Source organism: Dipodomys ordii, unplaced genomic scaffold (genome assembly GCF_000151885.1).
Source record: "Dipodomys ordii isolate 6190 unplaced genomic scaffold, Dord_2.0 Scaffold94, whole genome shotgun sequence".
NCBI classification, from domain to species: Eukaryota; Metazoa; Chordata; class Mammalia; order Rodentia; family Heteromyidae; genus Dipodomys; species Dipodomys ordii.
Genome location: NW_012267310.1, coordinates 4,767,333 through 4,780,917, shown reverse-complemented (window position 1 = coordinate 4,780,917; position 13,585 = coordinate 4,767,333). Strand labels below are relative to the sequence as shown.

Below are 13,585 nucleotides of genomic sequence, written 5' to 3'. Positions count from 1 at the left end.
AAAAAAAATTCAGGAGTAGAACTGTGGTAGAGTGCTAGCTTTGAACAGCAAGTCATAGGGACAATGCACAGAACCTCAGTTCAAGCCCGAGGATCAACAGCAGCAGCAGCAACACACACACACACACACACACACACACACACACGAGCCAGCGCTGGTGGATCATGCTTGTAATCCTAGCTTCTCTGAGGACAGTAGTTCAAAGCCAGCCCTGGGCAGCAAAGGAAAATCACACCCCCCCCACACCACACACCCACACCCACACCCACCAGCGCTGGTGGCTCATGCTTGTAATCCTAGCTTCTCTGAGGACAGTAGTTCAAAGCCAACACACACACACACACACACACACACACACACACACACCAGCGCTGGTGGCTCATGCTTGTAATCCTAGCTTCTCTGAGGACAGTAGTTCAAAGCCAGCACACACACACACACACCAGCGCTGGTGGCTCATGCTTGTAATCCTAGCTTCTCTGAGGACAGTAGTTCAAAGCCAGCACACACACACACACACACACACACACACATACACACACACACACACACCAGCGCTGGTGGCTCATGCTTGTAATCCTAGCTTCTCTGAGGACAGTAGTTCAAAGCCAGCACTGGGCAGGAAAGGAAAATCCGTGAGACTCTTATTTCCAATTAACTACCAGAAAACCTGAAGTGGAGCTGTGGCTCAAAGTGGTAGAGTTCTAGCCTTGAACAAAAGAGCTCAGGAACAACAGCCAGGCCCTGACTTCAAGCCCCATGACAAATAAAAAAAGAAGACCAATCTATAATGTTATATATTGGCAAAATATTCATCCAAAGTATAATAGAACCAACAGATCTTAATGTAATAGAATATAAGCAATTCATCAATATGGTTTCAGACTGCAAACAACCTTTACAAAAATACGGTACAATTATCAGCAAAAGCTAATACTTATTTGTATAAAAATGAATTTTCTTCCTATATTCCAACCAAATTCACACATTCTAGAATAGACACATGAAAACCTAGATGTTCTCTAGTAAGCCTGACATTAAAGAGACTTATGCAATTGAATAATGGCTGATTTTTAGAATATATATTCTATGGAAAAGTATTCTAATTTCAGAAAAGATTTATTATTTTTAAAAACAAATTAATAAATGCTTTTTAATTTCAATCTTCTAAATGTTAGCATAAAATACATCAATAAAAGCTCTTAGAATCTTTGATAAATTTTTAAGATTGTGGTTCTAAGCCAGGCCAAGCAGGAAAGTATGTGAGAATCTTATCCACATCAAAAAGCCAGAAGCGGATTTGTAGCTCAAGTGGTAGAACACTAGTCTTGAGCACAAAAAGCTCAATGACAGCACCCAGGCCCTGAGTACAAGCTCCAGAACCAGCGCATACACATGTGCGCACGCATACGCATATGCATACACATACACACACACACACACACATACACATACACACACACAAAATCCCATGAGTGTAAAGGTATCCTCAGAGCAAGAAATTTTAACAACTGCTGTGGCCAAATAAAGTAGGTCTTCAAATTTAGCTTCATATGCTCAAGTTATATATGATAAATAGTCCACTCAGAATAGGAGGGCTTAGGAAACACTCCAAGTATTTGAGTCTACCGCAACCTGGATTGCTAAGTCTTCTTGACTTCTATACAACTCTTAATTGATCCAAATCTATTTAAGATAAATTGTGACCTTCTTTGATAAACTATTTTTCAGTACATTACTAAGAAATTCTGGATTTTATCTAACAAACTTCCCGATTTATTAAATTGAGGCTATTCAAGGATTCTATGAGCTAGATTTAGCAGTCTTCATTTTTAAAAATGCTTGCTGGTATAGTTTAGGCTCAAGTTAGCCAGAGCTATAAAAAAAAAAAAAAAAAAAAACATCTGTGAAGTATAATGTGTTACTTTACAAAATGTATTTAAGCTAAGATTTCAGTAGTTCAGAAAAAAATAACAGTGTTTTTCAGTTGCTTTTGGCAACAATGGCTAACATCCTTAAAGATAAAAAATAAAGGTAAATCCCACCTTATACTGGCCTCCCCCTAACCTAACATACCATTTTCAAACCCTACCAACATGAGCTGAAACAAACAAAAAACCCAACATGCCATGAGATCACCCACAACTAGTCACTTAAAATCTCTTCCATTCCTTTTTTTTTTTTTTAATTGGGTTGTGGGGCTTGAGCTCTAGGCCTGGGCACTGTCCCTCAGCTGTTCAGCTCAAAGCTAGTACTCTACCACTTGAGCCACAGCATTTCTTCCGGTTTTCTAGTGGTTTATTGGAGTTAAGAGTCTCATGGACTTTCCTGCCCAGGCTGATTTTGAACTGCGATCCTCAGATCTCGGCCTCTTAAGTAGCTAAGACTACAGGCGTGAGCCACCAGCGCCTAGCCCATTCTATTTTTTTGAAGGCAGTAAAATGTGAAACTTAAGCTATTTGTAAGTTTTAATTAATGCAAGTATTCAGATAAATGTAAAGAATGTCAGAATAACACATCACTTTTACATGAGTACTTTAGTGTAAATAGAAACAACCATGACATTGATAGTGCTTTCATCAGAATTCACTGTACTTGCATCAGCACTGTAAAAAACTCTTCTTCCTCAGAAAAAGTGTTAAGATGCTGGGACAGTAAATATCTTTAAGTGATCATTAGGATCTTGAAAATATTTATCATGCTTTCCCTACACAACGTCATGTCTCAGAATCTAGTACTGAATACATAAGAAGCACTTCCTGAAGCTTTTTATGTGGATGGTAACGAGCAAGTGAATTCTATGTTCACTGAATAATTATTTACCAGTAACTATGCTAAGTCACAGTTTCAGTTCTGCCACAGAAAAACTTATGCACAACCCCTATCACACTAGTCATGAGGTGTTAACACTAATATTGTTATTAATAATGATGTCGTTTTAAGATGACAATGTCGTTATTAATAATGATGTCATTTTAAGATGACAATTACTGAAGCTAAGTGATGGATATATGGAGATTTGTATGCATTCTTAGGTAAGTGATACCATTTTTTTCTTATGTAAAACAATTTTGACCATAAAAACGTAGGTCAAATGATATAGACTACTCATCATAGTATGCCTATTACTCTAGGTTTCTTCTTGTATACTAGCAAATTGAGAAGATGATAATATGAGCTCACTATCCTAGAGGGTGTTACTTTGTCAGTGACGTAGTCATTCTTGAACTAAACCATCAAATCTCATCCCTAGAATCTCTTGTGACAGACAGCCATGTTTCAAGCAAGGGAGATAGGAATCAGTGATACAATATGCAGAACAGATGCAAAACCTGATTGAACAAAGACTGGAGACATAAGTCTTACAAAGATTTCTAAGAAATAAAAACTCAAGGGAAACCACTTTGTAGATGACACAGCGACTTATGCCAATATAAATATATTGTGAACTAATGTCAAAGCATATGTCCTTTTGTCATGTATAAATGCCTTCCTTTTTGACATTAGTAAAAACTTTGACGGTCAAGTAATGGAAACAAAAACAAAACACTTGCCTAAGAATAAACATAAACCCTAAGCATATGCAAAGGCAACATTCTCTCTAAAAATAAAAATGCAAATTAACTCCAGGAATAAAATAAAGTTTCATACACCTTATAGTAACTGAGTTTTACTTAAAAGTCATTACTACTACATGCACAGTACAATGAAAATGCCACACATTGTTATTAACAATACCACCTTTATACAAAGCAATTTTGTAAGATATACATATTTTCTTATTCTGATGTATATTCATATTTTGATTAAAATTTTTATTACAAGGTCCCTAAAATAAGGAAGTTATCCATGTGGGAAAGGTATGGGAGTATATACTTGTAATCTCATAAAATCATATCCCCACTATCTGAAGAAAAAGATCAGAAGACCATGATTTGGACTAGTCCATACAAAGTTAAGAAGACACCATCACAAAACTCAACCTGTTGAAGCCGGGCACCGATGACTCAAGCTTGTAATCCTAGCTACTCAGGAGGCTGAGATCTGAGGATCATGGTTCAAGCCAGCCTGGGCAGGAAAGTCAGTGAGACTCTTATCTCCAATAAACCACTCAGAAAACCAGAAGTGGTGCTGTGGCTCAAGTGGTAGAGCACTATAGCCTTGAGCTGAAGAACTGAGGGACAGCGCCCAGGACCAGAGTTCAAGCCCTATGACCAACAAATAAAAATAAAAATAAAAAATAAAAAAAAAAAATCAACCTGTTGAATTAGAAGGGGAGTGACATTACCTGACATAAAATGGCAACGCCTTTTTCCTCCTTGTACAATAAAACCTTTTTTTAATGCCAATAAAATACAAAACAAAAAACTCAAATTCAATAATAAATGTATCAATTGGGGAAAAAAATAAAGCTCAGTATGATAGCGCATTCCTGTAATTCTAGCTACTCTAGAGGTGAAGTTAGGGGAACTGAGGTCTGAGGATGGCCCTAGACACAAGTGTAAGACCCTACCTGAAAAACAAACTACTAAAAGCAAATATATTGGTGGAGCAAGGCTCAAATGCTGAAGCACTTGCCTACCAATTGTGAGGCCTTGAATTCAAACCCAAGTGCTGCCCAAAAAACTAATTCATCCAAAAACAAGACAATAAGTGAACAAAGCTTTTCAATAGTTATTTCTAACAGAAAAATAAATTAACAATCAACAAAAATGCAAATAAATACGTTTTAGCAATATTTGATACACTGATTAACTTTATGATTTTTTTTTGTTTTTTGGAGGGGGTGCTGTGGATCAAACCAGAGTCCAAGTGTATTAAGTTCATAATTTTTAAGGTAATACAGAAATGCTGAAAAATGTTTATGTTAAGTGAAAATAGGTTTTTAAATAATATATAATGCAATTGCTGTAATATGAAAATATGCTTTCAAGAGTATGGAAATGTGTAAAAATAACATGCATTACTTTAGCATAGGGTTATTATGAATGAGTTTTCATTTTAAAACTTCCATTTAATGTCATCATTAGATTCTTTTTCATTAAAAATTTTTAGGAGCTTTGACAAAGAAATCTATCATAAAATGGGTAAAGTGGTATTTGCAAATTAGCTTCTGAATATTCAAGATACATGTTTTAAGTAGAAAAAAATCTATTAACCTAATGTCTTGCTTATTACGCACCACTTTGGAACAAGATTTTGTTTTTGAAATTAGGTAAGAAAAACTTTCCTACTTTTCATAAGACTATCCATAAAATGTAATATATACAATTTTTCCTTTTTATTTAAAAAGTAAAAGTGATTTGCAAACAAAGCATGTTAAGTGTGGTAAGCCAAGCTCAGAGTGACAAACAGCACATGTTTTTTCTCATATGCAGAAGCTAGATCTAAAATATACTGGGACATGATAAATTATATAGTAGAGGGACTATAGGCATTCACACATAGTAAGACTAAAAGATGATATTCTTGGAAGAACACAAAGGTACAATGACTGTGCCTGTAATCCTAGCTACTCAGGAGGCTAAGATCTGAGGATCACAGTTCAAAGCCAGCCTGCGCAGGAAAGTCCATGAGACTCTTCAAATTAACCACCAGAAAACCGGAAGTGGCACTGTGGCTCAAAATGGAAGAGCATTAGCCTTGAGCAAAAAGACCTCAGGGATAGCGCCCAGGCCCTGAATTCGAGTACCACTACCAACCCCCTTAACCCCCCCAAAAAAAACAAAACACAAAAAACAAAAACAAAAGTGCTTTGAACATGAGATGTTATCAATATCAATATCTTAATTCAAATTATTTTGTCCCCCAAAGTCTTTGTGTTAAGAGTGCTTTTAATGATTGCCATCTGTTCACATTCACACAACTCATGCACGCACAGCTTACAGGCCCCAAACAACCAGTACCTAGAAAGATTATGAAGAAGACAATATTGTCCAACACTATATCAATCCAGATGACATCTGGAAAGCAGGCCTTAGAGCAATAAAATAAGAAACAGACCCTCTGTGGCAGACATACTCTGCGGCTGGAAGAGCTACGCTAATGCTCGAGCTGTAAAAATAGTTGTTAAGAAGCTATTACCACCAGCCAGAATTACAAGGCTGAGGTGGTTGTTCATCTATCTGAAGGAAGAGAAAAACATATGACAGCAGCTGGGCTCAAAAATAAATGCTACATTTACCTTGTTAATTTCAAACTGGCTCACTGGGACACTGCCATTTAGTACATTTTCTCCAATTTCTATTAACCTCTTCTGAATGTTTTCCACTATAGTATCCCGACTTTGATCTGAAAGAATCTGGCCAATCACAAAGCTGCAAAGATAAAGAAAAAGAAAAAAACTGATTTTCCATATCATACTTTATATAGTAAAGAAAAGGCAGACAGACGCCATTTAGATTAATAGTTACGTGGACAAGAGCTATAGCTCATCCCAAGAGCTAATATGAGGCTAAATATCCCAAAGGCTGTGGCTCTGAGTTTCTAAAGTTACTTTTATGAAAAATATAATTGTATTGTTGCTATTATTGAGGTATTATAGAGATAAGACAAGCAATGAGTACATTTCTTTTTCAACAATGTCACCCCTTCCTGTGCTTTCCCTCAGTTTTGCCTCCCATCTCAGCCCACAAGTTGCATAGTACATTCTCCACAGTGTCTACTGTCTATGAGCTTTTCAATACTAACTTCATGAAAAATTTACCGAGCTTGGAATGCCAAGTTTGTTCTTAGACATATAAGCCATTCATGTATATGGCAGCTAGAGCTTTATGCAAAATATGGGGGGAAAGTGTCCTAACGTATTTTATATAATGATAAAATACACAAGTAATTATATTTTACCTTTAGAAGACAAATATTTCACTGTAATCATAAAATGTGCTGTCTCTGATATTATTGAGATATTAACGTATAATCTCCATATAAGATACCCATTTGCTAAATGAGTATAAATACAAAGCTCTTTATGTAAATAATCTTTTTAAATGCAAGATTTCAAACTTTTCTTTTTCTCAGCTTCATTATAAATTTTTCAGTGTTCTCTACCCTTATGCTATCTCTCAAAAACTTCGTATTATTTTAACAAGCCCAAAGGAAAAAGAAAAAAAAAGTAAATAAGCCAATATTTTTCCATTTCTGAGGAAATGCAGAGCTAGAATTTGACAGCTGCATTATAATTTGTCAGAAAAAGAACCCTGACAAAAACATTTGTATAGCTTTAATTACTAATACATTTCTAACTCAGAGAAATTTACTTCTATTATGATGCATCTTTTCTTAGAAAACACAAAGCTGAAGAGAACACTAATCGACAGTAGTTTCATCTTTGGGTACATTTGGGGGCAATGAAGCATTTTAAACTACTTTTCATAAAAAGCAAAGAATGACCTATACTCAGATGATCAACTTTGCCTAATCAAGAGTAGTTTTGCAGACGCAACAATTGCTAAATCTCCCAACTTTGAAGCAAAAGGGAGATTGAAAAATAAGTTTGAAAATGCCGATATTTAGCAAAATTAAAATCCATTTAAATCTAGCTTTAAAGGAAAAAAGTACTTCTATATTCCGAATTGAACCAGTTCACAAAATAGATATAGATGAAAAATGGTATATGAAGTAATTATTTACTTTTAAAATGAGTGCTTTATATAGTGTGGCCTTAAAAAAAAAGTTTTTACTACCCAGGCATCAGTGGCTCACACTTGTCATTCTATATACTCAGGAGGCTGAGATTCAGGATCATGGTTTGCAGCCATCCTAGGCAGTAAAGTCTATGAGGCTCTTATCTCCACTAAACTATAAAAAAAGCTGAAAGTAGAGCTGTGGTTCAAGTGGTAGAGAGCTAGCCTTGAGCACAAAAGAACAGGGGCAGCACTAAGGCCAAGAATTCAAGCCTCATGACTGGCAATAAAATAAAGTAAAATAAAATAAAGTTTTTTAACTATCCATAATCTTTAGTCTCAGCTACAAAGGTAGAGATGAGTCAAGACATTTATTATTTCTAAGGCACAAAGAGAATTTGAGAACTACCTCTTAAATTAGTTTGATATGCTGGGAACAAAGTCTCCCTCCACAGCCCATTTTAAATCCCAGATATTTAAAAGCACAAAATGGCAAAATCTTAACAATCATGTTCCCAAATAGGCTCTAGGAAGATCAAAGAGCATGAAAAACAGTACTAAATAGAAAAATTGGAGCCAAGAAAAAGAAAAATTAGCTGGGAGCTGGTGGCTCTGGCCTGTAAGCCTAACTATGCAAGGAGATGAGATCTGAGGATCATGGTTTGAAGTCAGCTAAAGCAGGAAAACCCGTGAGACCCTTATCTCCAATTAACTACCAAAAATGCCATAAGCAAAGCTGTAGTTCAAATGGTAGCCTTCAGCACACAGTCCCTGAGTTCAAGCCCTAGGACCAGCACAGAGGGGAGGGGAGGGGAGGGGGAAAATTAAAGCAAACAAACATCAATAAAGCCAATTCTGTAATGATTCAAGTGTAAAGGCTTTCCTTTGCTATAAGTTAAAAATCATGATACATCTTTCAGGAAGTATTATGATCAAATTTGGCTAAACATCAAGGTCCACACCAAATGAAAACTGTTGCTCTGCAATCGTAACAACAAAAAAATAAGTCATATCTTTACATTTGGTAGACTCGGGCATTCTCACTTGACTTTCCTTTAATCATTTGAATTGTTAAAGTCCAAATTACTAAAATAAAACTGAGAGCTAGACTTACCTTCCAGTGTCTTTAGCAAGATCACACCAATCTCTTCTAACTATATCTAATCCTTTCAGCTCCTGTTTGGTAATATAATTCCCATCTGATGTTGGCTCCACAACCAGAGCAGCATATTTCTTTTTCTTCAGCAGTAGCAGAGACTTGAAAATACCATCAATGTCTAATTCAAGTAGTTTGTACAACTTATTTACTTCACTTTTTACCTGTAAAAAGATTAAAGTTTAAGTATCAAAGTTAGTATCTCAACCAACTAACAGGGGAAGGTGAACATGGAAATTTCCAAGTGTTAGCCTCAACAAAACAAAGTCATATAAAATTAGAACATATTTATTCAACTTCCATGTAACATGTTATGGAGGGTACAATGTAAAGACATTGAAAAACACAGGAACAAATACAGAGTTTTTAAAAATTAAAGATCTTAGCTTTTAGAAGGATGAGACAGGAGGATAACAAGTTCAAGGCTACTATGGGCTACACAGCAAGTTCCAAGCCAGCCTGGGCTACATAGTAAGACAGTGCCTCAAATAATAAATGAATAAATAAATGATATAAAAATATAAAGAGATAATAACAGCACTCCACTCAGAGGATAAGACTGACTGAATCAACCCCAGGAAATTATGTAATAATTATGGAACATGGATGAGCATATTTTTTTTAATCTAAAGACAATACAGATAAATGCATGATGGTCCCATGCTGTTAATCCCAGCATTTGGAAGGCTGATATAGGAGAATCAAGAGTTTAAGGCCAGACTAAATTACATACTGAGACTCGTTTCCAAACAACAAAGAGTTAATAATTGCTTTAAATTATTAAATTAGATGGCAATTATACTGTCCAACAAGTAGATATTTGGACAGAAATAAGTAATACTTTATGCTAAAATAATGTCTAAGATGTCCCTTAGTACTTTCATATAGGTTACATAATGAGCAAATCAATAAGTAGTCTCTTGACAGGTTCAAGGCAGAAACCATCACTTCTAGGGAAAAGGTAAAGCTTCAGATAACCCAGTAGAAGAACATATTCCAGGCCTACTTTCAAGTTGAAGAATACAGTTCAAATTCCACTTTCCAGGATGGCAAGATAGGAACCTGGTAGTTTGTAAGATAATATTGTCATGTTTTGTTTGTAAGGACAGTATCTTAACGTTAAGCAATTGTTCAAGAAACACTTGCCAATTGAGAACTGCTACATAATGACTACAAATACTCCCCAAAGCCTCCTTGCCCTTCAGATACGTTTTAAGTTCTCCTATATAATTATAGGTAGGTACAAGTGTGTATGTCTATGTGTGTATGTCAATAGGAATTTTTCTTTATGTACACAATATATGTATAAACTATTAGACATATTTCATTGTGAATGTCAATGTAGTAAATACTTATATGACCACATCTTAAACTTAGATTGTAAACGTATAATATTGCTTTCAAATGAAAATTATTATCTATCAGTTAAGAAAACCATCACCTTTGAATTTAAACCTCATCACAAGGAGTAGGGTAAAAAAAAAAAATACAAAAACGGAAGTGGTGCTGTGGCTCAAATGGTAGAGCGCTCACATTGAGCTAAAGAACTGAGGGACAGTGCCCACGCGCAGAGTTCAAGCCCCATGACCAACAAAAAACAAAACAAAACAAAACCCACAAAGAATTCAATGGTAACAAGTTTATTATTTTCAGAGGCAGCATACACATACACATAAATTTATTGTATTCCATGTTAAAAACAGAATTTTTAAAAAGGTAAACCAATTTCAAATGACCTTACCTTGTTTCCCAATTTAAATACTTCTTCTAGATTAGTGCTATTGGTGTTTATCATAATTGAATCTGTATCGCCATAAATAACTTCAAGATTCATCTAGTGAAAAACCGAAATTATAAAAATTAACAACAAAAACAAATTGACCATTATAAACAATGAAGATACAAATTTTTCATCTTACAGAAATTACAGGGTCCCCTGACTCTTTAAAAGTTTATGGTAATTACTATCTGTATGAACAGAGTATACAACTGAAGATTAAGCCCTCAGAAACTAGAAAGGCAAGTACCACACCATTAAAAGAATCTTGCATTTTCAAAAAATACAGTTGAATGGAAAAACACTGAGTCAAGTTTTAACTGAGGCAAAACACAGAATTTAATGGAAAAGAGAGTAAGAGGGTAGGAAACTGACTCTGTTTTTATCCACTGTACCACATGCTTAGTGGTCATGGCAACTTAAGGAGCAGAAATAAATGGATTTCAAAATTTTAGGGGCACAAATCCATATTAAATTCTCAACAGTTTCAAACAGTATTTAGTAGAATATTAAGAGTGCCAAAAGAATCAATCATAACAAACAACACTGGAGCACATACAGTAGAAAGCCATGAAAATAAACTCTAATTAGCACTGTTACTAATTTGCCTGAAACTCTCATATATTGGCTTCAAGCAGGGGCTAGATCATATCAGTGTTGCTACAAGAAAAAAGCTGTAATCCATTAGAAGGATTATGAGTGTAAACTAGGCATCCTAAGAAGCAATTGCTAGTATGTTTGGGTTATGATTTTCCTTGAATACAGCACATCACCAGATATGATATTTAAGGGGAGGTAGATAATGAAAATGCTCAGCATTACCTTCTGCACCATCTCTTTTGTATGCATCAAGATCTAAATGAAACAAAAGTTAAGATTAACAACACATTACACAATTGCAGAGACAGAGAACAAAAAGGCAACTCCCAGTGATCTGCCTCAAAATAACATCATCTAAAAAAGTTCACCTCATGCTAATTCTTAACATGGGTACCCAAAGAGGTTATAACTATATATTTCTCTATAACAAATATACATAATAAAATATTCCTTCAAAATTTGGAAAAGGCAAAAATCTTATTCCCATACTAATATTTGAATAGAACAGAGTGACTAAAAAAAGCTTTACAGAGCATTGCTAATCTGGCAGTTCCTACTCATAGTATTCAGGATCTTAAAAGGTAATGAACAAAAAATATTCACTAGACTTAAAGTTCTCTAAATTCCTTGAAGGCAGAGAATAGAACCCTACTATATTACTTGGAGCTAACACAGTGTGCCCAGTAAAAAGGGGAGTAGCCAGTGATCTGGGCACCAGCAGCTCACACCTGTAATCCCAGCTACTCGGGAAGCTAAAATCTGAAGGGCTCAGTTTGAAGCCAGCCCAGGCAGGCAAGTCAGTAAGACTCTTATCTCCAATTAGCCAGCAAAAAGCTTGAAGTGAAGTTGTGGCTCAAGTGATACAGTGCCAGCCTTCAGCAAAAAAGGGACAATATCCAGGACCTAAGTTGAAGGTAGGGAGGGAGGGAGGAGAAGGGAGGGAGGGAGGGGAAGAGAGGGGAGGGGAAAAATGAAAACCAACGTAGTCATTGCTGATGGGCTTATATCTCCACACACATAAGGCTAAAACTAGAGAAATGTAAATCATAACGAGCATAAGATAAAATGAACAGAATTTTAATATGGAACCAGGCATGGTGGCTCAGGTCTGCAATCCCAGCTGTTTGGCAAGCAGAGATAGGAGGATCACAGTTTGAGGTCAGCCCAGACAAAAAGTTAGTGAGACAGCATTTCAAAGAACAAGCTGGGCATGGGGATACATACCTATAATTGATTTTTTGGATGCAAAAAACATTTCTCCTCATAATGGCAAAACAGGATACCAGGCACTCTAGGCCCAAGGCAGGGCCTTAGACTCCATGCTATTGCCTCACTACTATCACCTGTGTTTCAGGGCATTATTTTAAACCAGAAAGCTGCCTTTTCAGTGTGCCACATAAAGCTTCACTCAATTTGTTTTTCTCATATCTTCTCAACTAAGCTCAAATGATATCATTTCTGCTTTCTTGTCCTCTATAGTAAAGAGCTCTGTAAATCTTGTCTTTGGATTATCTTTTACATCTATGTAGTCTCTCTTTTGTTTCTCTCTTCCCCTCCCTCCCTCCTTCCCTCCCATCCTCAACTAGAGTTTGAACTCAGGTCATCACACTTGTTAGGCAAGCACTCTACTGCATGTACAATGTCGCTAGCCCTTTTTGCACTGGTTATTTTTGAGATCATGTCTTGCTTTCTACTCAGTCATGTGCTCAGCCTGCAATCCACCTATTTTATGCTTCCTGTCATAGCTGGGCGCCACAGTTCTCTCCATAGAGATGAAGTGTCATGGACTTTTCTGCCCAGGCTTGCCTAGAACCACATTCGCAGCGTCAGCTTTCCAGTATCAGAGTCCCAGTATCAGCTTGGGATGACAAGTATGCACCACTGTGCTCTTTTTACTATTTTGCATTTTTATTGCCTACTTCCCATTCTAACTATCTCCCAATTTTATTGATTTTCAATAGAGTAAGAAGCCTCTTCCCTACCTGGGGTTGGGGGTAAGGGGGAGGCATAATCTGACTGAGCTAACTATCCACTGATTTTAAGATGATTCTCATGTTGTAAGCTAAACTAAGGACCACTGGTCTATAGTAATCATGGTAATTCCATTCTGGAAATAGTGATCAAGTTGGGTATTTGATCAATCAACTGTAGGAGAATTCATCTATAAAAACTTCTATGTAAGGTTTTCTTTCCTAATAAGGAGTGAGAAGTAGCTGGGCGCCGGTGGCTCACACCTGTAATTCTAGCTACTCAGGAGTCTGAGATCTGAGAATCGGGGTTCAAAGCCAGCCCAGGCAGGAAAGTCCGTGAGACTCTTACTTCCAATAAACCACCAGAAACCCAGAAGTGGCACTGTGGCTCAAGTGGTAGAGCACTAGCCTTGAGCTGAAGAGCTGAGGGACAGTACCCAGGCCCAGAGTTCAAGCC

General features: G+C 36.4%; 1 protein-coding gene across 1 annotated transcript in view; it reads right to left on the bottom strand.

Annotated features, from left to right (window-relative positions):
• Positions 1–13,585, bottom strand: part of Pola1 (polymerase (DNA directed), alpha 1, catalytic subunit) — a 312,501-nt gene that overhangs the window by 174,686 nt on the left and 124,230 nt on the right. The window contains exons 27-30 of the mRNA XM_013026467.1: positions 11,381–11,413; positions 10,523–10,615; positions 8,740–8,945; positions 6,185–6,317 (exon numbers count right to left, since the gene is read on the bottom strand). Coding sequence (XP_012881921.1) covers positions 6,185–6,317; positions 8,740–8,945; positions 10,523–10,615; positions 11,381–11,413 — 465 coding nt within the window. The remainder of the gene's footprint in view (positions 1–6,184; positions 6,318–8,739; positions 8,946–10,522; positions 10,616–11,380; positions 11,414–13,585) is intronic.